We start from the raw sequence: 26683 nt of genomic DNA, 5'->3' as shown, positions 1-26683 counted from the left end.
TTGAAGTCTGTTCAAACCAATTAAATAAGTACACACTGCTTTGTTCAGATCAAATCTGAATTCAGGTGTTCAAATTCATTTTGCCCAACACTATATTAGGTGACTGGGCCTGCAAAGTGTGTCGTCACAAGACACTGCCCTTCATCCAAAGATCACAGGGCGGCTCACAACATAAAAATTCTAAAATGAGAACACAAAACACATAATAAAATAAAAGCAAGAACAAACCAATAAACCCCCTTCCAACATTTTAAAGGCCATAGAACAGTCGTGTCCAAAGTCCATTTTGGGGAACTAATCTGGCCTGCTGGCAGTATATATCCTGGGGTAAAACCCTAAAAAAAGTTCAGCAACTTCAATCCTAAAAAAAGCTCAACCACCTTGGGGTAAAATTGTAAAAAAGCCCAACAACTTTGGTTGGCCCTCATACCTGTTCACGTCATCAAATCTGGCCCTTTTTGAAAAAAGTTTGGGCACCCCTGCCACAGAATGTTCAGCAGCCAAAGGTTATATGGAAACATTTTTGCCTGGCACCTAAAAAAGATATGTAATGAAGGTGCCAGGGAAGCTTCCCTAGGGATAGCATTCCACAAATGGCCGAAAAGGCCCGTTCTCGTGTTGCCACCCTTGGAACCTCCTTCAGAAGAGGCACATATGGAGAGAGGTGGTCCATAGCCAAATAAGGCTTTATGCTGAAGTCAAGAGGGAGGGAGAAAGCAGCAAATCGCAGGTGTTGTGGACAGAGTCTGGATTATTATTCAATTTGTTGCCCACCCTTCACCATGGAATGGAGAGGATAGAGGGGTGCAACTCAGCTTGCAGAAGAGGGCTTTGCATGGCGTTAGACAGAGTTAAAGACTCCCAGGCTGTCCCTGTATCTTTAACTTCAGCTGACCTGTTGTGGTTTAGTAGACTGATACTCAGGTTGCATCCTTTTTTCTTTACAACCTCCTCCTCCTCCCACTTCTATCCTGGACCTCAAAATTAGAGGTTATCTTTAACTATGAGAGAACAAGCATGGCTGCCTTGTTCTTCTCCAGACTAGTACTAGAAACCTTTTTTTCTATCCAACTAATGCAGATCCTACCACAAACAACAGCATCTCTGTGCATGGTTGCAACAAGTCTACCCTCTAACCAAAATTCACTAGGTTAAATGCTGCTCGCTACCTACTTAAAGGGGTTTCAATAGGGAATTGGACCCTGCGAGCCCGTTAGAAGGGGGCTTAGCCCTTTGCCCTTCACTGCAGCCCTGTAGCCCCCCCCCCCCAGCCTATGCCTGCAATTTGCATTGCCAAAAAGAGTAGATGCATAATGGTTGGGAGTGTGCAAGAGGCATGTTAAGAAATGCACATTTGTCCAAGGCCCTCTTCACAGACAGATTCCATGTATGCTACTGCCCAGCTCAATTTAACCCTGGCATACATTGTCTAAAGCTCATCTCAGTCCTTGGTGCGCATCTGTGTTCAGGGCATGTACTGTGTGTCTGTTTGGTGCTTTTATTAAGGAAGCCCATAGAGGCTTTCCACTGAACAAGTTCCCAGCCCCAGCCTAGAAGGCAATGGAAACAAAGCTGAGCAAAAGAGAGAGAGAGAGAGAGAGAGAGAGAGAGAGAGAGAGAGAGAGAGAGATCTGATCATCACCTGCAGGCAATTTCCCTTCAGCCCAAGCGATCAGGAAAAAAGTGTCTGGGTGGCTCTGTGGGTTAAACCACAGAGCCTAGGGCTTGCCGATCAGAAGGTTGGAGGTTCGAATCCCCACAACGGGGTGAGCTCCCGTTGCTCGGTCCCTGCTCCTGCCAACCTAGCAGTTCGAAAGCATGTCAAAGTGCAAGTAGATAAATAGGTACCACTCTGGCAGGAAGGTAAACAGGGTTTCCGTGCGCTGCTCTGGTTGGCCAGAAGCGGCTTAGTCAGGCTGGCCACATGACCCGGAAGCTGTACGCCGGCTCCCTCGGCTAATAAAGCGAGATGAGCGCCACAACCCCAGAGTCGGCCACGACTGGACCTAATGGTCAGGGGTCCCTTTACCTTTACCAAGTGCCAGGTTTGCCTGCCCTTTTGCAGCAACCATTTACCAAGCAGAGGGCAATCCAGGGTCATGCAGCGGAGGAAAAAGAGTGCCAGAATGCTCAAAGATCAGACTCAATCATCTAGAGAGCGCAGAGAGGCCCCACCGGATTTCAGAGCGGAAGCCACCCTAGAAGAGGCAGGCACAGGGCCAATATAGCAATCAGGAAGCAAAGGAGGTTTCAGATAGGGACAATTCCTAGAACCGGCAAGGCTTTGCGGGGAGGGAGAGGAGACTCTCAAGGCTTTTCCTGCAGTTAACCTACAGCAGAGACCACTCTGGAGCCAGATCAAGTGTGCGAGCAAGAACAACGTTTAGGAAAGAAACAGGAAACCCTTTCTCCTTCCCAGCCATTAAGAAGGGGAAAGGGGGAAAGGGGGAAAGGGGGGGGGTGTCAACCTGGGGACAGGTCTGTATGCCAAGCAGGCTGTGTTGCTCTAGCCATTATACTGCCCATAGCTCAGGAGTGCAGAACCAGTGGCTCCCAAATGCTGCAGTACTATAACTCCCATCAGCCCTAGCAAGCATGGCCAATGGGAATTGTAGTTCAGCAACATGTGTAGGGCCAGAGGTTTCCCATGCAACTGGTGTAGATTTTTTAAAAAAGCCTATGTGCCTAATTCAGAGGTGGGGAACTTCAGGCCGGGGGTCCAGTACAGCCCCCCAGGCCACTCTGTCTGGCCCTTGGAAGGCCACATTTCACGCCCTGTGCTCCAGCGCTTTTGCAAAAGGTGAAAATGTTTTAGTTGCCCAGGCTTAAAATAAAAAATTGCTACCACTTTCTATTGCTGGTTTAACATCACTATACCTCAGGTTACATACGCTTCTGGTTACAGACTTCGCTAACCCAGAAATAGTGCTTCAGGTTAAGAACTTTGCTTTAGGATGAGAACAGAAATCGTGTTCTGGCGGTGCGGCGGCAGCAGGAAACCCTGTTAGCTAAAGTGGTGCTTCAGGTTAAGAACAGTTTCAGGTTAAGAACGGACCTCCAGAACAATTTAAGTTCTTAACCCGAGGTACCACTGTACAGTACTTTAAAGGTTTTAGTTAGTGCTTTTTTCTGAGGGGATGCAGGGGTACGCATACCCATGATGGGGGCCTTTTGTCCATTTACTGTATTTATTTTTCCCAATTTGAACTATAAAGTGGTGATTTTCTTCAGCCAAAATAAACATTTTTTTAAAAGAAAAAAAGTACTGGTTTTAATTTATTCCTGTTCTTTGTTAATGAGATGATGGTGTTAGAGAAACGCTGTAGATATCTGGACCACTTGAGTGACCAACCAGGCTGTGCAAGGTAGACAACGATTTGCATGCGCCAGTACTTTTAGGAACTTATCCATAAACCTGCTATAAAGCTACTGTTTGCTTCTGCAGGCAGCCTGCAATCCATGAAGGCAGCTGCCCCATGGAGGCTGGTCCACAAGGGCAAACAGTGTGCTGACCCACCAACCGATCTGCCTTCTTTCTTACAACCAATCAGGAGCTGCCTCTGTCTGTCACTGGCTCTGGCTTCTCCTATCCTTGGTCTCCCTCCTGCCTTCCACCCCACCAGCCAACCTCTGTAGATGCCAGCCCACGACCTCCATACACACTGCCCAGGCTTGCGCCCGGAGAAGTCACTTTGGTGCTGCCAAGGCAGCAAAAACAATGCAGCCGTTACAAGTTACCAGTCTCTGCAGCCACAGCAGGCGCCGTGATTCCCCAGAGGTTTGACTTCACCCCTAGAGGCACACTCCATTGTCTCTTGAGACAGATGGATACCAACAACCGTGAGCCAAGGGGAACAGTTTTGCTCTAGAGCAGAGGGCAGGTGATCTTGATTCTAGGGGCCAAATGCAGCCCCCCAGGTATCTCTCTATCTCTTGGGACTTTCTCCAGACTACCCCCCTCTTTACCCCCCACTCTCCTGCCAGGCCACACTGTCCTGCAATGGCTCATTTGGAACACACCTCTCATTTTCTGAAATACAGGGGGTTACCTGAATGCTGGTAAGAGTTAAAGAGCCAGTCTAGTGCTTAGAGCGCCAGACAAGGACCAGGCAAGTCTAGGTTTCAAATCCCCACACAACCCTGAAACTCGCTGGGTGACTACGTGCCCCTCACTGTCTCTCAGCCTAAGCTACCTCGAAGGGTTGTTGTGAGGGGAGAACGGTGTGCTGGACCAACTTGAGCTCCTTGGAGGAAACATGGAAGATAAGTAGAATAAAGCAAGCTGTCAGAACCCCCTGCCAGGTTCATGTTCAAATGCACGGATTTAGATGTTAAAAAGTCTAATCCAGGGTACGTCAGCCATGGAAGAGTCTATTACGAGAGAGAGAGAGAGAGAGAGAGAGAACCTCCTCCCCAAATCCTTTGGGGCATCTGGATGAAGCACAAAGGCTGCAGCTGCTGACGTTTTATTGGGCAGTTACACTTATGTAGATCCACCATTCAGTCTCAATTGCGGCTGCCTATAAAACTCTCCCAGCCTCCGATCTCTGCCTGTCATTATGGCTCGTAAATAGGTTGCTGCAAGGCCTTCCTTCCTTTTCAAATAGATGTTCCAAGCCAGTAAAGCTACAGTTTGGTTCAAGCCTGCTCCATTTCAGCGGCACAGTCCAAGATAATATATAAATATATATTGGCCCCAGAAGCAGCTGAGGAAGGAAAGGTTTGTCCCTGCTCTGGCTCCAGATGGGGTGTCCTGCAGCAGCCACAAGCTGCCCCCCTGCAGTATAATATTGCAACCCCAGTTTTCCCTGCCCTGATACGGTGACACATGAGAGAGGCAGGGATGGATGCATCATGCAGACAGCGCCTCTTCCAGGTGAAAGAGCCCACTGAAAACACCCTGGCAAACCACCTCTCCATTTCAGGTTTTGAAGCCAACAGCCAGTCTCCGCCCCAGCTGTTTATTCCGTTCATCCATTTGAATAATAAGGACGGGGCCTTTCTCAGCCCACTCCAAGACTCCGGGACTTGAACCTGGAACCTTCTGAGCACCAAGCACAGGCTAGCAACACCAAGCTACGGGCCTTCCGCCTTGCTTGGAATTTGCTGACCACACTAAACCGTCCTTTACCCGTCAGCCCGACAGACACCAAGCAAGCCTGGACATGCTAAATCTGAATGATGCCAGGGGCCTCCTAGTCTCAGACTGTTGCTTATTATCTGGCAGCGCCAGCTCTGTAGGAAAAGAAGCTGGGTTTTGTGGGAAGATGTGCCAGGTAAGGGAGATTGTGGCAACAGGGAAAAAAGTGCAAGATTCATTTAAGGCTGTGAGTTGTGAGACTCACAACTGTGGCAGGATTCTTTGTGGTGGCACTAGTCCAGGTTTTTAACCAATGAACTGGCGAGGGGTTAAAAAAACCACCTTTGGTTAATATATAGCCACCCTAAGGGCTTCAAGTTACACTGAAAAGCAGCTTATTTTTAAGGTAAACACAGCCCTGTGAACAGCAAGGTGGGGGAGATTTGCTGTTGTGCTCTGGTCAGGTCCAGCTTACAGATCCATCTATTAGGCAACTGTTGACTTCTGAGTGTGCCTACACCCAAAAAGTGTGAACCCTTTGACAAGGCATTTGCCAGCCTCTGTTTTCTCAGCTGTGAAATGGGTGAAAAACTGGGGCCAGTTTAATTGACAGAGCAGAGACACCGCAAAGGAACTCTAACTAAGGCAGGTGATGCCGATCAATCCTGCCATGATGTGCTTTCAAAACAAATGTCCCAGCAGCACTTTAACACTGAAGTCGCTGAATAACAGGCTTCTGAAAGAAAAAGAGGATTTGATGGAAGTCTTATCATATCTTTTCCTTTCCAATATGGATACTTCCCAGCCAGGACAGTTAAACATCTGATGGGAGAGACTTTCTCTGAATTAAAATATCTTATAAAACCAGAAAAAGCTTGGCTTTGGTGTGTGTTTAGAGTGGAAAAAATTATTTTACCCATCCTGAGTTACCCAGGAGGAAAGGTTCAGCGTCGGAACATCTGCCTTTGCTTGCAGAAGGCCTTGGGTTCAATCCTTGGCATCTCCAATTTGGGTTGGGAAAGACTTCCTGCAGGAGATGCTGAAGAGACGCTGCCAGTCCGTGTGGGCAATGCCAGTCCGTGTGGGCAATGTCAGTCCTTGGCCTGACTCAGTGCCAAGCAGATCCCCATGTTCCTAAAGCCAGCACAATTTATCACACTAACACAACAGACAGGCTCCTGAGGAGGACGGCCTTAATTTTAATCTGCACACTAGCATTCCTTTTCCATCCACAAATGTCTCCTGGCACACTGTCTCACGTTCCCGACTCTGCCAGTTTGGGTTTTTCTCCCCGAGGTAAGAAGAGAGCATCTTCTTCTAGCCTCGCCCACGCCTCATTACATACTCAAAGGCTCTCAAACATCCTGCAAGGTCCACTGACACAAAACCCATTTCACGGGTCCTTAAAAGGATGTAGAGGCCATGGCTGCCCCTGGTCACGCCACCTGAGAGGCCTTAGACCCAAGGGCTATATGTGGCCCTCCATGCTTCTCCATCTGGCCCCTGAGGCTCTCCCCAGCTCACATGTCGTTTCCCCAGGGCAGACCCCTCCCTGCCCCACCTTCGTACATTCCTCAAAGGTTTGGGCCTGGTTGGAAATCTGTCCCTGAACTCAGACAATGGCAAAGAGAGACAAACATGTGTGAAAGGCTCAGAACAGGCCTACTGAGGAAATTTAAAATCTGCATTCAGCATCCCACCTGCTTTTGCCCCTGGCCCTGCTCACAACTGTCATGTGGCCCTCGGAAGCAGTGTCAGAAATTAGCCAGGTGCATTTTGCTACTGGCACAGGTCTAAACTGCAACCATGTAGATCTCTGAATTCCAGGCTGGTGACCGACGTCTCCATCTCCACTTTCGTGATTTTATTTCTTTAACATATAAAGCAGTATAGAAATGAAATGAAGAATTAAAATAATAGCAAATCTCACTGGAACAAAATAAATGGCGCCTAAACATTCTAAGGAATGCAGGCTGGAGAAAACCCATGGGGAATCATCAGGCTAGGGCACATTGGAGAACCACAGAGCCAGGGTGGTGTAGTGGTTAGAGCACCAGACTAGGACCTGGGAGACCAGGGTTCGAATTCCCAAGCTGCCATGAATCTCACTGGGTGACCTTGGACCAATTTCACTGAGGAAGGGGAAGAATGATGTATGCCACCTTGAGTTCCTTTGTAGAAAAAGGTAGGGTGTAAATGCATTATTATTTTTACACTCCAGCCACTCTGGGCAGCTTCCAGCACATATAAGAATGATAAATAAAATTCTGCAATTTTTTTTCTTAAGGTGCAGGATTGTGCTCCATTCCTCCATTGCCGCTTAACAGCGCAAGCTTCCCGAAGGATGAAGAGAGGAGATAGCCTGGGGAGTCAGGGGTATTTGAACATTTTATTAGCCTGTGTTTCCTCCTCTTTCTTTTCCCCCTTCATGAACCTGGCCTAGCCCCAGCTGCCGGAGGAGTAAGAAGATCTCTTTTCGCCCGCATTCCAAGTAACAGCTACTTTTCCCTTTTATGTGCAAGAGGCGAGGGAAGTGGCAGTTCTCAAAAGCGTGATTAAGCACCGCAGCCAACACCCCGGCTCACCCTGTCTCTCGCCTCCTCTTCCAGTACAGCTTTTTCTGAAGCCACAGTAGCCCTTGCCAAAAAAGGCACATTTTTTCTCTCTGCAAAAGTAGGAAGGGCAGTGGAAGATGGCCAAAGTCAGGAGCTGCAGCTTATGGGGTCCCGGGTGTGTATGAAAAACAAACAAACACTTTCCTCATATTTATACAAGGCACTGTTGTAGCAATACAAACTTTTCCTTGCACTCTCCGTCCCGTAAGGCCTAATTTGGGTGGAAGAGGCCACAGGCAGGCTCAGCCAGTCTCATACAGGCCTATTCCTCCAGTGTCTTTGTGTCCCCCACCCCCACGACCCCCACCAGGCCTCAGGCAACCAGCCAGGTGTCTGTGGGAAGTTCACAAGCAGGGCAGCAAGAAAGCAGTGGCCTTCCCCTGCAGCTGCTCTCTGGCATTCAGGGGTAGACTGCTCTTGTGTACAGAGGCTCAGCTGCCGACAGGTCTAATCAGGGGCATCTTAACCTGTCCCCAACCCCCAGATGTTGAACTGCAATTCTAGCCGTCATGGACAGCAGTCAGGGTTGCAGTGTCAGAAACTCAGATAGGTAAGCTAATCGCTAAATGGGTTGATGGGAATTGTAGTGGAGGAACATCGATCCAGAGGGGACCCAGATTAGCTATTGATGAGATCAGCTACCAAGAATGCTCCTTAGTTTGATCCACCTGGGATCATCATGCAAATCCAGCCTTGCGATCCCCTCGATCAGGGATCTGCCACACAGGGAAGGCTTTCACTGGTGCTGTAGATTTCAAGCTTTCGTTTTCTTTTTTACAAATGGTCCTTAACCCTCCTAGAAAGGAAGTCATAGAGTAAAATGTTCAGGTACTTTCCAAGCGGTTTCTGAAATGAGAGTGGTACAAGTATCTTGTATATGTTTTTCCTGGTAACGAGGATGCTGGCTGTTGTGTGTGCATGTCTGTAAAATCAATACTGTGAGTTCTCCACAGTCAGGACCAGCAGGACACAGCTGGCACCCCATGGTAAAAGCACAAGGCTGTCGGAAGAAGCTCTCTCTTTTAATCTGCGCTATTTCATGCTCCCCCTCCCCACCACCATCGCCAACTATATTTTGTGACCAATGCCTCTTAGCAATACCTCAAAATTCAAACCCCACAGTAGCACAGCCATCTGCAGGTCTGTCTTGAGTCGCTGGAAGCCCCCCACCCCCTCAAGTTCAGGATGTACAAAATCGTCCGGAGCATGTGCTGGGTAGTTGTCAAGCATGTTCCTCACGCTAGAGATCCAGGGTGCTTCCAGACTGTCTCTATTTTCAGGCGGGGTTCAAATCACACACCAGCAAATTCAAGTTGTGCAAGTAATTGATTTGGCACAACAAAACTGCTTAACCCAACTTTTAAAAACAGACTTTTTTTCAATAAAGGAGACAGGGAAACGCACTGGAAAATGGGACACGAACGAGCAAATTGACGCAATTGAAAGCTCGCCAAGAACAAACCATAATGAATGCTCAATATATAGCCGATATTTACTAACCTCCCCACAAAATTTGCGCAAACAAATCAGAGGGAACGCTCAGCAAACAGGTCACCTGGAAGCAACCCAGTTCTTTACACATGCTCAGGAGCACTGCCTGGGTTTAGAAAAGTTTACTTTGCCCATACTTTGCACACATGTGTACCTAGGAGGCAAGGAATTTGTTCCACTTGCCAACACCTTGAGTAAGGGCTCTGCAGAGGTAATTTCCACCTGTTTAGTTGCTGTTAGAATCTAAAAGGCACCAGATTAAAACCCCACCTTGGCAACAATAATGGAGTGTGGACGGGGGTGGGGAGTGGAATTGAGATTCTCTAGGACCTACACACTCTCCAAGGCAGCAAAGTCAGTTAAACGTTTATTTAAGAAAAGAAAGCCAGGATTAGTGTCTGAGCCACACCTTTTTCCAAACCAAACCAAACCAAACCAAACCGCTGATCCTGGAAAGAGGACAGATAACACACGCAGAGCTTGCGGCTCCTGGCTTCCTCTGCTGCAGCCAACTTTAATTATTTTAATCAAGCTCTAGTCATATTTTAATTTAGTAGAATTTAAAAAAATGCTGACCTGCTAGTGACATGGGAAAGGGAGCTTCCCCATTTGCATTGAAGGTAATAAGGAGAGGTGCCTAATAAACATGGGATTCCTGAATTCAGGCCTCTGCCATTTCACAACAAGGCCTCACAAGGCCTGCTCTCAGCCACCCCTCCCGTCTCCATTTCTGGAGGTGGACTCAGCCGCTCCACCAATTCCAGGAAGTAGCAATCAAGTTAGCTAATTCCCTTCCTCACTCTCCAGAAGCGATAAGCAGAGGCTCAGGTTGTACATTCCAAGGCAGAGGTAGGAAACCTCAAGCCTCCAATTTTCGTCCACCTGGAATGCAGGCAAAGTAAAGCTCACACCTGTTGCCCACCCACCACATGTGTGTCCGCCCCCCCCCCCCCCATTTGCTGGCTCTGGTATGCCAGGCAGTATTAAATGCTTCACTGCCCCATCAGGTGGGGGTGATGGTGTTAGGGAGCAGTAGTCCTTGTGTACAGACAAGCGCGTGCACATATCACTGCGAGCCAAGAAATGGCACAAAAGGGGGCAAAAACGGCCTTAAAAATAGCATGAAATGGCAAAAATTGCACCTCGCAATCCCAGAAGCCTTTGCACCGACCTTTGAGTCCTGTGGAGAGTTGGGAGTTTGAGCAAGGGTGGCTTGGAGGGAGCGACCATGGTGGGATTTGGTGGGTCTTTGGTTTTTTTAAATGGTTTCTTTGAGGGTTTCCAGAGGTTTAGAGGGTGTTTGCAGGCTTTTCCAATGGTGTTCCCAATATTTGCGATTTCATTTAAAACACACAGTTGCTCAGAAATCAGCCCCCACGTAAATGGGGAGTTGCCTGTTATGTAGAAATCTAACAGCAGAGATAAAGTTCAGCCTCACAGCCTCTCCACCACACAGGAAGTGCTGCCACCATGCGTGGAGGCTGCAATGCAGCTGCAGGTGGTACAGCCCAGGCAGAGATTTACTGCTTGACTGATTTATGCCATCAGCAACTCAGCCTGTCAAGGGCTGTGCTTTTTAGGCTGTGTTCAACACGCCGCCGCCCCAACACACACACCTCAACCAGGCAACCGCTAACCACAGCAACATAGGCCAATGTGCAAGACATACGCACCCATGTTAAAAGGCGAGTTAATAAATCACACACGCACCCAGCTGTGTCAATCATCCGTTTCCATCCTCGTGGTCACCTGTATGGATCACTGGACAGCTGGGTTTGAATGCCACCTGCCATTTCAAGATTCCCCACAATGCCCTGGGAATAGCACTACTACCTAGCAGGGCATTGTGGGTATCCAAGCTCATTGCCAACCACCAAGACCCTCGACAGAGAAGCCCACCTAGGGAAGAGCCCTCTGCCCACCCGAGACGCTCTGCCAAAGGCCTCTTCAGACCCAAAGCCAGCCTTGATCTGCATGACTACAAGTGATTTTAGATGAAGCTCAGGCTCCAGAACCTGAAGGAAAACACCTGAAGGGAAGCCGCAACCCAACCTTGAAGCAAGAAGCATTATCAGGCACATTCCAGCCAGCAAAAATATTCAGGGCCTTGTGAGGGGCATGGCCTGGGGTGAATGCCAAGGGCTCGATAGAGAAGCTTTGAGGGCCACCACTGGCCCCTCGGCCCAAGGCTCCCCACCCCTGGTTTATAACTTCCTGGGCCCAAGGCTCCCATTGCAGAATTGACCCAAGTCTAACAAAGGAAGCTGTGTGTGTACTGGAGGAGAGAAGGCAGGCAAGAAAGAGGGCGGTTTCCTTTTGCTTAAAATTAAAACGGGTCCTATCCCTTATTATCAGGGTGTTCCACACCCATTTCAAACAATGAAGCATCAATTACCAGCTCTATATGTGTGCCAATTGCTTGCATAGCTTTGGGAGACAATGGGGGTGTAGCTGAAAGCCGGCAGCTTCCAGGTCATGGAGGTTTATGGTGTAAGTTAGCCCAGAGCTTATTTTGGGGTGCATGGGTGTGCCAACTCCAGTTCCTTATTCAGGCTGCACAAAACAAGGAGCCCACTTCAGCCTCAACGTCGGCATATCAAAGACTACAAAAGTCAGGGCACCTAGAACATTCAATATGCATCTGGAGTTTTATAACTCTCTTCCAGCACCCAAAGCAATTCTGACCTGTCTTATCAGGTTGTCAGCAGTATCCACATTACAGACACAAAACCAGGTTTGCTTCCCAGGTGAGACACAGAGCTGTAGTTGTTCCCAAATGAAAATATACCGGGGGAGTTCTACACGGGTCTGCTGCATCCACACATTACTTTTGCCTTTCAACGTCTGAAAGTGTGCCAAGGGCCTTGCAAGTTTTTAAGGCAGAGGCAAGCCCTGAACACTTTTTGAAATGTTGTTAATCAGATCAAGGTTCCACCTAACTCACTGCTGGCTACGCGTAGCAGTCACTCTCCAGGGCCACAGGGCTAAACGACTTCTCCCTTATTATCTGCTGCTGATCTGTGAAAAAGACATGTCAGAATTCAAAACTGGGGTCATCCGCATGCAAAACAGGAGAGTCGCCTTTGGGCCACACCCCCATCCTGCTTACCCTGTATTTGGGAGGGTCACAGAATCAGAGTTGGGAGGGACCCCTAGGATCATCTAGTCCAACCCCCTGCAATGCAGGAATCTCAACTAAGGCATCCATGACAGCAGCCAACATGTAACTGTTGCTGGACTCCGTGGTTCCTCTTAGCCCTGACCATTGGCCCTGCTAGCTGGGGCTGATGAGAGTTAGAATTAAACAACTTCCAGAGGGGCACAGCCTCCCCATGATATGAAAGGTTCATGAGTTAGGGCCTATGCCAGTGCCTAGCAATCCAGGATACACTGGGCCTTGCAATGGAGGCTCTATTGTGGGTCAAAACCCATGAAAACAATATTCATGGACAAGGCTGGGCTTCAATTGTATGAAAGATACTTCACTCTCCTAAAACCACCTAGTGAGCATGGGGCAAAGAGAGAGTTTTGAAAAGGCAAGGTTCCCTGATCTCAAGCTCATCCTCAGCCACAGTGCTATACCAATGCCATAACCGAGCAGCTGCTGCCGCCGTTGCTCTCTCCTGTGGCAAGGAGTTCCACAAGGTAACAACGGAACCCACACATGCCTTTCTGCCCACCTTGTTATCTCCCACTAGAAAAGTAACTAGACTTCTTCCGTTTTGTGACCACAGCCCTGGGGTGGCTGAAATCCTTCCCTAAGGAGTCATCATCAGGGCAACTCAGTCCTTTCTTGCGTAGACTGGAAGCGGGCTCCGAAGAAAACTTCTCTGCCCCCCCCCCAGTTTCGTCATCCCTACATTCCTCGACCTCCGTCAGAGATCAGTCGAGGACGTGCCTCAGTTGAAAGAAGCAAAAGACAGTCTGCAAGGAGACATTGCCAAATTGTCTCATTTCCAGGAGAGGGTCTGCTCAGTGATGCGGTTCAAATTCCTCTCTCTCCCCCCTCCTCCTTCCCCCCCCCGCATAAATAGAGACAATTACTCATTCAGACCTCATTACTCAAAAGCAGTTGCACAGAGTTAGGAAACCACATTCCCCCTCCGCCTGCTCTATCCCATTGATAACAGATTTTGGCGCGGGGTGAGGCAGGCCCCACTGAAAAACCCAGTAGAGAGAGATACCCAAAATTGGAAGGGAGATGTAGCAAATTGGGCTGGCGGGGGGGGGGGGGAGTTGCAAAGAAGCGCCAAAGAGGGGTGAAAGTACGCTCAGGAGAAACTTTATCCAACAAGTTAAAAACTCCAAAATAAAATCGTACACGCAGTCCTACATACAGTCAGTAGCAAACCCTGTTGCTTTCAGTGGGGCTGGCTCCCAAGTTCGGGCACCGATCCCAGCCAAGCCTACTCACAAATTAAGTCCCACTGAATTCAAATGGGCTTGCTCCCAGGCAAGAAGAGTTAAGGCTGCAGTTTAAGTGTGCCTAGGATTTAAGTGTAGCTTAGTCTGGATGAACGCTCTTGTCCTAAACATATTTCTTTTGGATTAAATTTTGTCAAGTGTACACACACACACACACACACACACAAACACGTGTGTAGGAGTAATCTAAAAACAGGTACAGCTGCAATAGCTCACTCGGTAGAGCACGAGGCTCACAATCTCAGGGTTCTGGGTTCGAGTACTGCATTGGCCAAAATATCCCTGCATTGCAGGGGGGCTGGACTAGATGACCCACGGGGTTCCTTCCAACTCTACAATTCTATGACATCACTTTCAAGCAAGTAGACTAAGGGTCACAGCCACTTAGTTTCTGGTGTTATGGCAGTGAATACCTATAATCCGGTTGATGAAGCAAAGGAGCCTAGCGGAGGTGACATCATCCCGCAACGCACATGTTCGCACAGGCCGGCGTTTAGATGCGGAGCAAGGCAAATCAAAGCGCCTTGAAAGATGCCTTAGATGCTGTCCACCTAGCTCAGTATTGTCTACACTGACTGGCAGCAGCGCTCTAGGACTAGAGACAGGAGTCACTCCTATCGGGGAAATACGTAGAACTTTCTGAAAGCAAAGCAAATATTCCGCCACTGAGCTTTGGCCGTTCCCCAAACAGAACAGGGAGACTGGGCGGGGAGGGGGAAAAATACATCGTTTACACAGGGTCCCCTTAAACCGGAGCGCCGTTTACCCTAAAACTTTGGAAAACGCACCCAGTCTGTTTACTTTCAGACCAGACCTCCCCGGTAGCAGAAAGGGTGGCGATCGATTTGAAAAGACCACACATAATTAGGGGAAATAGCTCGATATCAACCCTCTTTCTCCCCACACGAAAAGGGGGCTCCAAGTCCCCCCCCCTTTTTTTGTTCTCCCAGAGCATCCACCCCTGACCCGTCCCACGCCTTAAACCGGGATGGGAACTATTTGGGTGCCGCGGTAAATGAACCACAATTAACTGCACCGCATAGTATATATCGCCCTCCAGTCCTCTGGCTCTGAAATCAGGACCGGGGCCTCTCTTGGAAACTCAGGCACGGAACAGACCACGCTGAGAGAGAGAAAAGAGTTCACCAGCACATGTGCAGAGCGCGGCGGCTTGGACCACAGCTCCCCGAGGGAGCGAGCGCAGCTTAAGGCTGAGCCCCGGCCCCTCTCGGCCGCAGCGTCCCCTTACCTTCCCACCGGGGCGTCGCAGGCGCTGTTGCGAGCGAGACACCGGGTCGATCAAGCCGCGTCTTGCGCTGCGCCTCCACGCCCAAAGCTGGGACTTTTAAGGCTGATGTCAGCGCTAATGAGGGGCGGGGAGGCGGTGCCACCCCCGGCGGAGGGGGGAAGACGGGGAGAGGTCTTAAAGGCGCAGGGCGGCGGTTGGGAGCCGGGCGAGGGGTTTACTCGGGAGCAAGCCCCGTGGGGGATCCACTGGCGCCCTAAGGACCCCCGCTTTGGGGAGTGAAGCGCTACTTGATTTCAGTTTGGGAGGGCTTCCTTGCAAGTAATTCGCTTGCGGTGGGACAGTCCCGGGGAGGCTGCTGGTTTATTCGCGACTAAGTGGTGTTCTGCTTGCAACGTGCTCCCCTCCCCGTTGCAAGCCTGTCTTAAGTCCGGAGTGAAAATAACAACCCGAAGTCCAAACGGGGCTTATTCCCGAGTAAACGTGCACCACGCACAGAATCACACACTCATTACATACCCCGCGGACTTCCTGAGATCTGCACCTCGCACACGCGTGCTTGCTCGCGAGTAGGTTACGGTGCATGCGGGTGGGGTTTTGCAGCGGCAGGACTCGATCCTACACAAGTTCTCGGGTGCGTTCAATGGAGCCGATTCCGATCCAAGGAAAATTTGCAGAGGCAGCCAGCCCTGTCTCTGGACGGCTGCGATCCCATGCACGCCTACTCCTGAGCAGACGCCATGAAGCGGGACCTTTTCCCGGCCGCGCAAGTTCAGGCCACTGGAACTTAACCAGAATCAGTTCCATGAGGACTAGCTGCTATATATAGTTTAATTTCAGTGGCGCTTACTCTCAAGTAAGCGCACTTAGCGAACTCTATTGCGCTCGGTCGGTACTTACTTTTGGGTGAAAGCTACTAGGGCCCCGAATTAGATAACGAGGCTAGATTGGGTTTTTTATCTGTTTTATAAAGTGGGGTGCCCCCCAGGCCTCTCCAGCTGGCCCCGGGAACTCCCCCCCCCAGACCGCACTAGTCCTTCTTTCACACCTTGTGCATTTGCCTATCTGGAAATGGGTCCTTGAACTCTTAATGCTGCTTGGCTGGATGAAGGAGAGAGAGAAGATTGTGTGTGTGTATAGTTGCTGCTATGGGCAGGGACATGCTTGTTCCCCCATCCCTTCCCGGCACTTGCAGAATTTGGCATCCTGAAATGTACACATGCCAGCTCATTTAATCAAAGCATCACGTTGCTAGTCCTCAAGGCTGCACAGACAGGCGCCCCCCCCCCCCGCAAGTCTCCAAAGAGATGGTTGGGGTGCTGAGAAGGAATGGCTTCTTGGTCTACTCGGGGCATTATTCCCCCCCCCCCCTTTGGTGGCAAGAGGTCTCAGACATCAGGGGGAAAGTGGGGACATATTTGTAGAAATATGGGAAGTGGCCTTATGCAGACTCCAACCCTTGGTCCATCTATCTGAGCATTGCCAACACTGACTGGCAGCACCTCTCCAGGTTTCAGGCAGGGTTCTTTTCCCTGTCATAACTCAAGATGCCTTGGGGTGTGAACCTGGGGCTTTCGGGATCCAAAGCAGATGTATGGGATAGCAGCTTAGTCGGTAGAACATGAGACTCTTAATCTCGGGGTTGTGGGTTCAAGCCCCACATTGGACAAAAGATTTCCTGCATTGCAAGAGGGTTGGACTAGATGACCCTTGGGGTAACTACAATTCTATGAAAAACCTATTTAAAACAATTAAAAACCCTGGGTTCTTATACTGGGCTACAGCCCCTCCCTTGCCCTCCAAAAATGGGCATGCCGTGGCTCTGTGGCAAAGCAGGTGCTTGGCATGCATAATGTCCCAGCCTGGTTAGAAGGATCAGGTAGCTAGCAGGTGCTGGGAAAACGCTTTCCCTACCTGAGGCCTCCTGAGAGCTGTTACCAGTCTGGGCTTTATGGACCAGCAATGTGACTGAGGATAAGGCAGGTTCAAAATATCTACAGGTGGTCAGTCAGCTCTAGAACCCAGCATTTCTCAGTAAGGGGATTTCTGAATCTTGGGTTGTGCATTCCCATGTTGGAAAACAAAAGCTGTTTTTGTAGTCAAGGGAAAGCAGTCTGTTGTTGCTTTTTAACTTTTTAACATCATGCTTGCATGATGGGGGGAGAGCATTAGAAAGGTTAAATGCACCTGCAAGCTCTCCCTGCCCATACAACATATGGCAAAGGGAAGCTGAAAGAAAGCGACTTGCCTGTGGCTGTTTCGCGAGTCTGCGGCAGAGGTGAGAGTTGAACTGAGGACTCCCAGGTTTGTCGGCTTGCCACCACAGTCCTTCTGCAGCTCCCAGATAGCTGCAGAACCTGATGCCCTCCAGATGTTGCTGGACTCCAGTGCCCATCATCCTCAGCCAGCACGGCGAGTGGGGAGGGATGATGGGAGTTCAAATCCAACAACATTGGGAGGGCCGCAGGTTCCCTATCCCTGAGCTAGAGCCTAAATCCCAACAGAAGGTGAACAAAGGAGCCGTATACTGGAGTCAGAACATTGGTCCATTATGCACACTGACTGGCAGCAGCGCCTTCCCAGTCCTACCTGGAGATGCAAGGGATTAACCTAGGACCGTCTACATTTAAAGCAGTTGTTCTGTCACTGAGCTATGCTCCTTCCTATGTTAGTGGTGTTTTTTAAATCCTACCTTGATTGAAATAATTTGGGGAACCTCTCAGAGCCTGGACAAAGTTGTCTTGATGTTTGCATCTGGCCCAGGCAAGCTGCTGGTTATTACACTATGAAAGAACAGTTAACAGAACTGGTTGAGGAACAGAGCCAGTGTGGTGTAGTGGTTAGAGTGTCAGGCTAAGACCTGGGAGACCAGGGTTCAAATCCCCATTGGGCTGTGAAGCTCACTGGGTGAACTTCTCTCTCAGCTTAATCAACCTCATGGGGCTGATGCAGGGATTAAATGAGGATACCATGTGCAGTATCTTCAGCTCCTTGGAGAAAGTGTTGGGATATAAATGCAACAAACAAACAAATAAACGGTGTTCAACAGGGCTGCAATATTCTGTGAACTGACTGGAAACAAAACAAATTGATTGGCTGTCCTGCATGTATTGGCACAGAAATGGAAACAAGAAGAACTACCAACAAGAAGAATGGCAGATGAAATTAATGGACTGTGCAGAATTAGATAAGATGACAGGAAGGATTCGAAACCTGCGATCAGAGATTCTCAGAGGACTGGAGTATGTGAATTATTTGAGAAGCAATTGTAATCAACAGATTACGCTAGTAGGATTGCAAGAAGTTTTGTAAGGAGGACTATGCGAAACATTGCAGAGAAAAGTATGAAGAGAATTATTAGTGAAGGATTATTAAAAGTAATAGTGAAACTAATGAAATGCAGATTAAGTGATAAAGACTGAAAAATCTTCAGATGTGGTTGATGGAAGTCCAAAACATTGTATAAGATAAGAAAATATGTTGTATGCTTTTTGGAAACTTTATGTAAAAATCAATAAAAATATATTATTAAAAAATATATTATTAAAAAAAGATTGGCTGTCTTGCATGGCACTGATGGGAGTTGGAGTCTAATAACATCCGCAGGATGCCACATCACCTAAGGTGATGCTAACTAATGCAGATCTGAGCAATCAATTGCAATATGATTCATCAACTTAAGGTTTCCCTTACTGGGCAGCAACACTAGTGCTAGGGGCTTTCTAGGCTGTCACCATTTTCACATGAAATTCAACCATACCAGCAAATTCAGGTCGCACAATTAAAAATCCTTTTGCGATCTTGCACAACAAACCATGTTCCCTCTTGAAAACAGACTTTTTGCAATAAGGAAAGTGACAAAGTGAGGGGTGGCGATGACTTAATGCAGCTGTTGTCTGACCTCCCCACAAGCAAATCAGGCTGAATGCCCCCAAAAAGCAGGCTGTCTAGAAGTTGGGACAGGAGAGAGATATGATTCTGTTTGAGTTTAAAGGCAAATCTACCTACTATCCACTTCCTGAAACATGCAAACTGAAACACGGTTGTCCTTCGAAAGTCACACTTCTCTGAATTTTGCAGTGCTGTTTTCCAACCAAGTAATGGATGCAAAAATGCACGTACTGGTTGAAATGTGCACAAAAACACAGCGAGTGCACAAGGATCGCTTGCTAAAATGCGTATACTGCACGCAAAATGTGCATTTTAGAGATTCTCACAATGCTGACAAATTTTCATGGGGACTTAAAAAAGAATTTGCAAACTGATGTAGAAACGTGGAGGGCTGGACTTAACAATGTAAGAAGAAATGGAAAGGAAACCAGAATGGGAGAGATTTGCCCATCCCTAGCTGCCTTGGAATAATTCACCGGCTTTGCTCCCTTGGTTCATCGTAAGTAGAACGCCCTGCGCACACAATCGTCTGTCTCCCTGCTCCTTCCTGCTTGCATTACTGTGCCTGTTGCTGCCCTTCCCTCCAACTGCGTTCCTGCAGGGACTCTTCCCTAGAATTCAGCCCCTTGGGGCCATGTGACTTGCAAGAGAAAGGCCAAATTTGGGAAAAAAGGAAGCTCGGGAGGATTTTTTCAGCACAGGGTCATCAACCTCCTTTTTAACCCTGGATGGTCTGTGGGGAAGCCACTCTGAACAGAAGCTCAACAACTGTAATTGCGGGGAACCGGGATGTGGAATCTGATTGGGGTAGGGCCCACCAGGAAGGACGGCCCTTTTGGCACACTCTGCGCTTGGGGCGTGAGTGTAGGTTGCATCCAGCCCACGAGCAATCTCCAAAGCGATCTGGACTGCCCAACTAGTTCATTCTTCTGAAAGACCTCCTAGTGGGTTTTTTTGTTTCTTGCTTTTCTTCCTTGCTTGTTCAACACTCCAAGTAGCTTCGAGAAACCGGATGTAACTCGACCCTAGGCAGCGCATCACAGTTCTCTGCTTTGGAGACAGGCGTCAACATTCAAAGTCGCTTCCTGAAGACCTGGTCAGTGAGCATGCATCTGAATCTGTTTGCTCAAAGGCTATTATGGTAAGGTTAGGCTACAGAGGCGCTTCTAGACGGTAATGCGCAGGACTGGCTCCAGGTTTCTTTTTTTCGTGGTTTCTGGACAACTGAGTATCACTGGGATCCCTTTGAGATTATTTTAAAGCCCTGGTTCCTCCCAACACGCCGCCCAAATTGACCCTGATGAGCAAAGTATTGAACTGCTGCTTGAATGCAATGCTGCTGACATCAATAAAGTTTCCCTTTTAGAACACCGAAGGTTCAGAACGACCTGGCCTACCTGTTGCACTTCCATGCACTTTGCTATTCTAGGTGTCCCTCTCTGAATGAAAGGAGCTGAGAGTTGTGCAGAGACCAGGCAGCCTCCCCTTGGAGGACAGGTCATCCTGCTGCTTCTTTGCATAGGGGGCAGTGGACAACTCCCGTCCTATCCAAGGTTAAAGCAGATATGGGGCAATGGGGAGATAAGAACAACATGGTGGGCAGCCCTTTCTGTGGCTATTTGTTTTACAGGCTCTTGCAAGCGCACTGGTGAAATGGATTTATTTCCGAAGATACAGCGGCAGCTAGACTGGTGACTGGGAGTGGCCACCGGGACCACATAACACCGATCCCGAGAGATCTGCATTGGCTCCCAGTACGTTTCCGAGCACAATTCAAAGTGTTGGTGCTGACCTTTAAAGCCCTAAACGGCCTCGGTCCAGTATACCTGAAGGAGCGTCTCCACCCCCATTGTTCAGCCTGGACACTGAGATCCAGCGCCGAGGGCCTTCTGGCGGTTCCCTCATTGCTAGAAGTGAGGTTACAGGGTAGTGGCGCCTGCCCTGTGGAACGCCCTCCCTTCAGATGTGAAGGAAATAAGCAGCTATCTTCTTTTTAAAAGACATCTGAAGGCAGCCCTGTTTAGGGAAGTTTTTAATATTTAATGCTGTATTGTTTTTAACACTTGATTGGAAGCCGCCCAGAGTGGCTGGGGAAACTCAGCCAGATGGGCAGGGTATAAATAAATAAATTATTGTTATTGTTATTATTGTTGTTGTTGTTGTTGTTGTTGTTGTTGTTGTTATTATACTGAATGTCAAGGAAACATTTTTTTCTCTCCAGCTTAAATTGGGCACCCTCACATGCAGTGTAATGGGGGGGGGGTGGAGAGGACTTCTGGGTCTCGCAACAAATTGTTGCAGCATGGAGTGCTGCAGTTTAGTGGTCCGGGCAGCCAGTCATGTCTTTTAATCAAGCTATTCCATTCCATTCCTCCTCTACATCCTGGTTTTCCCGTTCCTTCCCATAACAGCATTCCATGGCAATTGAGCAGGCTGAGTCCTCGCTGGGCTATTTTTGGCGACTTCCAGCCCAACCTCCTTGGGGATCCCCCCCCCCCGCTATTTTCCTTGTACTTCTGCCAACCTTGGGGCTCCTTTAAGCTTACCCTCCTGTGCTTGGATGGTGCAGTCTTGGCTACATAACAGTTCGACACTCATGACACCAGACTCAGTTCAATTTCGTTTTTTCTTTTCAAAGTCCCGTTTTACAAAACAGCACCCCCCCCCCAAATTCCACCCCACCCCAGCATCAGCTTTAAAATAAATCAAAACACCAGTAGTTTTAACATATCGTCTCCCAGCAGGGTTAAGAAGGTCCAAAGTTCCTCCCCCCCCCTACGTCAGCCTCAAGGCTTCCCCTTCATGTCTTTGGAGCTAGTAGCTGTTCCGCACAGGATGTAGTTCCCTTGGTTAGCTGTAGAGGGCACTGTCTCCCGACAGGAGCGTGGTCAAAATGGAGACACCGTCCCCCTCACGGCATGCATGTCGGGGGGCAACGTGGCCAGCTTAGGCTGTTGGGGACCCCTCACAACAAGGTGGCCTGCTCAAACCGCTCGTCCCCCGGCTTCCGGCCAGAGCCCAGCTTCTGGCGGCGTTGCTGAGTAGCCTCCCGGCGCCGGCGGTAAGCCAGAAATTCTTCGCGCAGGGCGGCACAGCGCTCCTCAGGGCTGGGCAAGGGCACCGGGGAGCTGGACCCATCTAAGGCACCCACTGACTGGGAGTTCGAGGGCGAGCTGCTGCTTTCACTGGAGGTCTTGGAGCCTGCGGAAAGGAGGGGGTGGGAGAGTGGTCAGAGGGTGTAAGGCAAGAACAAGCTCTCGCCCAGCGGGACGGGTATATGGCATGGGAATGAACCTTAAGCAACATAAACACACCCCAAGTTACCAGTCATAGTGGATCTGCTGTGTGTGCGGAAGGCCCCGGGTTCAATCCATGACACCTCCAGTTAAGAGCCCCCACCCTGGGCTGAGATTTTGGACAGGCGCTGCCAGTTAGTGTTGCCAATGCTGAGCTAGATGGACCAATGGGTTTGATTCAGCAGAAGGCAGCTTCCTATGTTCCTACTCTGTTAATGGAGAAGGGCCGTAGCTCAGTGGCAGAGCACCTGCTTTACATGCAGAAGCATCTCCAGGTAGGGCTGGGAATGCCCACCCCCTGAAACCCTGCAAAGATGGTGCCAGTCTTTGCTGACAATATGTAAAGCACCTGACTTCCTACTAAGAATTCTGGGAACTGTAGTTGACCCCTCACTGAGATGCAATTCCCACGATGCTGAAGCCCCGCCCCCACAGTTGACAGGATTCTATTGAGGAAAATGTGCGATTTAAAAGTATGTTGTGTGGATAATACAGTGGTACCTCAGGTTACAAACACTTCAGGTGACAGACTCCACTAACCCTGAAGTAGGAAGGACCTCGAGTTAAGAACTTTACCTCAGGATGAGAAGAGAAAACATGCACCGGTGGCGCCGTGGCATCACGAGGCCCCATTAGCTAAAGTGGTACCTCAGGTTAAGAACGGTTTCAGGTTAAGAACGGACCTCCGGAACGAATTAAGTTCTTAACCCGAGGTACCACTGTACTCCTTTCCTGTTCAAGAGGATCCAATGGTCCGTCCAGAGCCGGAGGGACATCAGAAAGAAGCTGTCACTTGGCAGTTCAGTGGTTTGCCACATGGGGCAGCTGTCCACAAATCACTCACTCTCGACAGAAATCTCTCCTTCTGGACACTGAGGGCTAGTAACCTGGCTGTGTTTTAATGAAGGTTGGGGTGCTGAGGAGGCCTGGTAATGTGTGTTGTACACCTTTGCATACTTAGCATAAGCCTCCCTGTGGGCTCCGATGAGCCACCATGAAACAAGGACATATTTATATATATATTTCTGCTTCTGCTCATCTGTGGCCTCCTTCCCCACAACTCCCTCCCCCCCCATGCTTACTCTGCTTCTCCAACTCCTGTGCCGCGATGGTGGAGACTGGCCTTTTGGGGTTCCCACTCCGATAAAGCTGCAGCGCATCCAGCAGGTCAGACTCCAGGGCGAACTCAGAGTCCCATTCGTAGTTCTCGTCCACAGATGTGTTCCTCCTGGAAGCGATAAAAGGGGAGTTAGATATGGGCGTGTGTGCGAGAGAGGAAACATGGAGGCTGAAAAGGCTAAGAGGGAGAGAGGGTGGGATCCTCTCCACCAGGCTGTTTGCAGTGCTGTCCATTTGGACTGGTAGGGTGGAAAGCAGGGAGTCCAACTGGAAGCGGAGACAGAGCCAATGGTAGGCAGAACCAGCTCAAGTCTAGTTCCATCCCCCCCCCTCCTTGTCTGTTGAATTCTATAAAGGCAACACTGAGGATGGCAGTGACAGCCACTGGACAGACTGCTAAAAGTAAAAAAGGCAGGCAGATGGCGGAGGGCAGAGTGAGGTCGGTGGGGCAGTGCCTGCCCCATTCTATAAATTTACTCATATATTGCGTTTTCCGCAAGTAAATCTGTGCTCCAAGCAATGCACGCTAAAATAGTAGTACAGCCACTAAGACATGTAACATTACTGCAACGTAGCACTAAATAAGAAGTAATCAACAATTAACAGTTCATTTAACATACACAAACATTTACGTAAACATACAGCTTACTGATAGGACAAGTTAAAAGTATCCATAAGCAATGCTTCCAAATCGATCCCCCTCCACTGCCTGTTTAGGTCTTTTTTTCTTTTACATTTTATTTATTGATTCCCCCCCCCAAAAAACCCCCCAACCTTTACAGATTTTAACATAGACCATAAATTACTTTATTCATTGACTTACCATCTGCTACTTCCATGGTTTCCAGATTTACCCTTAAATGATTCATATTTCACGTATGACATTCAATATATCCATTTTGACGTTATTTATTTTAATGATTAATGCTGTTGCTCCTATTTCACGTCTTGCTGTTCTAGTTTGTTTGGATCTTTTTCTGCTGCCACAGCTTACCAGCGTCTGTTTAAAGGAGCATCTCCTCCCACCCCACTTCACGGACAGAATGGCAGAGATATGGGGGTAGGCTTGTATATTGCAAAGATCCATGGAATACAGGTGGACTCAGACAGTGCACAGAGCAGCCCCCATTATGACAGGAGAGCGGGCACAGGGTTGGGGAACCCCAGGTCTTGGGGCAAAATGTGGCCCCCCAGGCCTCTCTATCTGGCCCTCAGAACTCTCCCCATGCCGCTTCCTTCACCGGCTTTGCTTTGCACCCTCCTTGGGTGCTTTTGCCTGGACGCATTGTCCTTGAACTCCGATAATGCCTCTTGCTGGTTTGGATGCAGGGCAAAGACGAGTGTGCAAGCATGTGCAGAAAGGTAATCGAAAGGTAATCAAATGTAAATTCTACACCTGTTGCTCTGTTCCCCTTCCCCTCTGGCTTCACCCAATCCAGATATGTGGCCCTAGGAAAGGTGCTTAGAAGGGAATGCAACTCTTGGACTGAAACAGGTTCCCCAAATCTGTAATACCAGGTGAGTCCAATTCTCCAGATGGCCCTGGACTGACAGCTGCTCTCCAGGGTCTCAGGTACAGGTAATGGCAAAGACTCTGATTTTCTGATTTTTTTAACCTGTTGCCTTCTGCATGCCAAGCAGGTGCTCCACCACTGAGCTATGTTCTCCCTTAGAACACAGGAAGGTGTCTCCATCCAGCTCAGATTCTTTGCTCCTGTAACCCAGTATTGTTTACTCTGACTGGCTGTTTCTCAAATTACCTGCTGCTCCTTGAACCTTTGTAATCAGATATAGCAGGGATTGAACTGGGGACCTTCTGCCTGCAGAGTATAGGTGCTCCACCACCAAGGCATGGTCCCTCCCCCCTCCTGTATTGCAAAGGACCTTTGGGTGGTACAATGTGTCCCTGCGTGGAGACGTCTTGCACCCTGACCAACCTCCAGGTTTCAAACGGTTGGGCTCAATTATGAAAAGTTAAATTTAAAAGAATGCACAACTTGGGAAATACTTTGGAAGCTTTAAAAAGAGCAAAATTAACACGGAAAGGATGTTTAGAAGGGAGGCTCCATCCTGTGGACACTGAGAGTATGGCAGCTGTGTGTCCCGCCTCCTCACATCCTATTCTGCTTGCCTGCTAAAGCTGGAGAGCCTAAGAAGATAGGAAGCTGCCCTATACCAAGTCTCAGTATTGTCTACACTGATTGGCAGCAGCTCTCTGGGGTTGGAGACAGGAGCTGAAGAACCTAGGGGTTGAACCTGGAGCCTTCTGCCTGCAAGGCAGATGTCCTACCAGTTTTTCACTGGGGTCAGAATTTTGTTTGCATTGGGCTACTGTTATGATTTTTTTTGCAGTCTCTGTGCCCACTTAGGGTTGCAGAATTAAGACCCCGAGAGTGCTCTAAATGTGGAAAGGAAGGGAAAATTCCTACCATGGCTGCTTTCTCATGTGGGGTTTGTTGCATTAGTTTTACTGGTTATAACCTCTTGAAATCCCATTTATTCCTCACTCCAGCTTTTGCAATTTCATCTGGCTTCCAGGGCTCGATGCACAGTCGTAATGGCTAGAAACTTTTAAATTTGCTAGACATGTTTCACCCTGGCTCATCCTTTGCGAGGTGCTTACTTGAGGCCCCCAAGCACTCTTCCAACCCACCAGAGCCTCCAGGGAAAACTGCAGGCCTAGTTCACCTCCACTCCCTTGCCTGCCCTCTTGGTCTCACCTTTTACTGATGGCAACCACCGAAGGGTCCTTTTTGAGCCTGCATTCTTCTCCTGTGGAGCTGCTTTGCCAGCCGGTCATTTCTGCAAAGGGGGAACTGAGGTAGCTGCCCGCCAGTGACGGCGCCAGCGAGGGAGGTCTCAGGAAGGACACACTGCCTCGGCCGCTGCTCTGGCTGGTTAGACTGCCCCTCGGCAGTTTCTCGGCGGGCGGCCCCGCCAGGGCAACGGCGACGGGCGACTTGTGTCTCTCGGGGGGCAGAGACTCTGGGAGCTCCTCCGCTGCGTGGAGCCAGTGAGGCTCTGAGGGGATGGCTGTGTAGGCAAGCTCTGCCTGCTTGCTGTCCATGGGGGGCTGAGGGGGCGACAGAACCTCCAACCAAGGCCCTGGTTCCTTGGGCGAGGGCGTTTCCGAAAAGGAACTGAGGTAACTCGGGCAAACCGAGGTCCTGGGAAAGGCAGCCTTAGCTGGGCCTGTGTTGGAGTGAGGGAGCCTGAGGAGAGATTTGGCCAAGGCCTGTACCTGAGCAGGGTCTAGATTGGCTTGCGTGTCCATGTAGGCTGGACACACGGTTTTGTCCTCATCCCCCAACCCAGTGAGTTCAGTGCTGCCCAGAGCCTTGGAGGGCTGGTTTGGAAGGTTGCTCCTTTTCCTCTTCTTCTTCTTCCTCCTCCTCCTCCTCTTCCTCTGGAGGCCAGTCACCATCCACATTCATCTCCTTGAAAAAGGGAGACTCAAGTACTGCAGAATCCCACTTTGGGCTGAGGTATTTGCATGGGCTTGGCTGATCGGGGGCTTACA

General features: G+C 49.3%; 2 protein-coding genes across 2 annotated transcripts in view; both read right to left on the bottom strand.

Annotated features, from left to right (window-relative positions):
* Nucleotides 1-15008, bottom strand: part of TAGLN2 (transgelin 2) — a 28277-nt gene extending 13269 nt beyond the window's left edge. Inside the window, exon 1 of the mRNA XM_081843034.1 lies at nt 14861-15008. The gene's annotated coding sequence lies outside the window, so the exon portion shown is untranslated. The remainder of the gene's footprint in view (nt 1-14860) is intronic.
* A 6423-nt stretch (nt 15009-21431) lies between these two features.
* The window catches only part of IGSF9 (immunoglobulin superfamily member 9), a 55333-nt gene continuing 50081 nt past the window's right edge, over nt 21432-26683 (bottom strand). Inside the window, 5 exon segments of the mRNA XM_081840774.1 lie at nt 21432-21949; nt 23127-23272; nt 25884-26515; nt 26517-26614; nt 26617-26677. Of these exon segments, the coding sequence (XP_081696900.1) occupies nt 21714-21949; nt 23127-23272; nt 25884-26515; nt 26517-26614; nt 26617-26677 (1173 nt within the window). The 3' untranslated portion in view covers nt 21432-21713.

The sequence above is a fragment of the Podarcis erhardii genome (genome assembly GCF_964252035.2).
Source record: "Podarcis erhardii genome assembly, chromosome: 15".
NCBI classification, from domain to species: Eukaryota; Metazoa; Chordata; class Lepidosauria; order Squamata; family Lacertidae; genus Podarcis; species Podarcis erhardii.
Note: the sequence above shows the minus strand (reverse complement) of the source record. Positions and strands in the feature narration are given on the sequence as shown.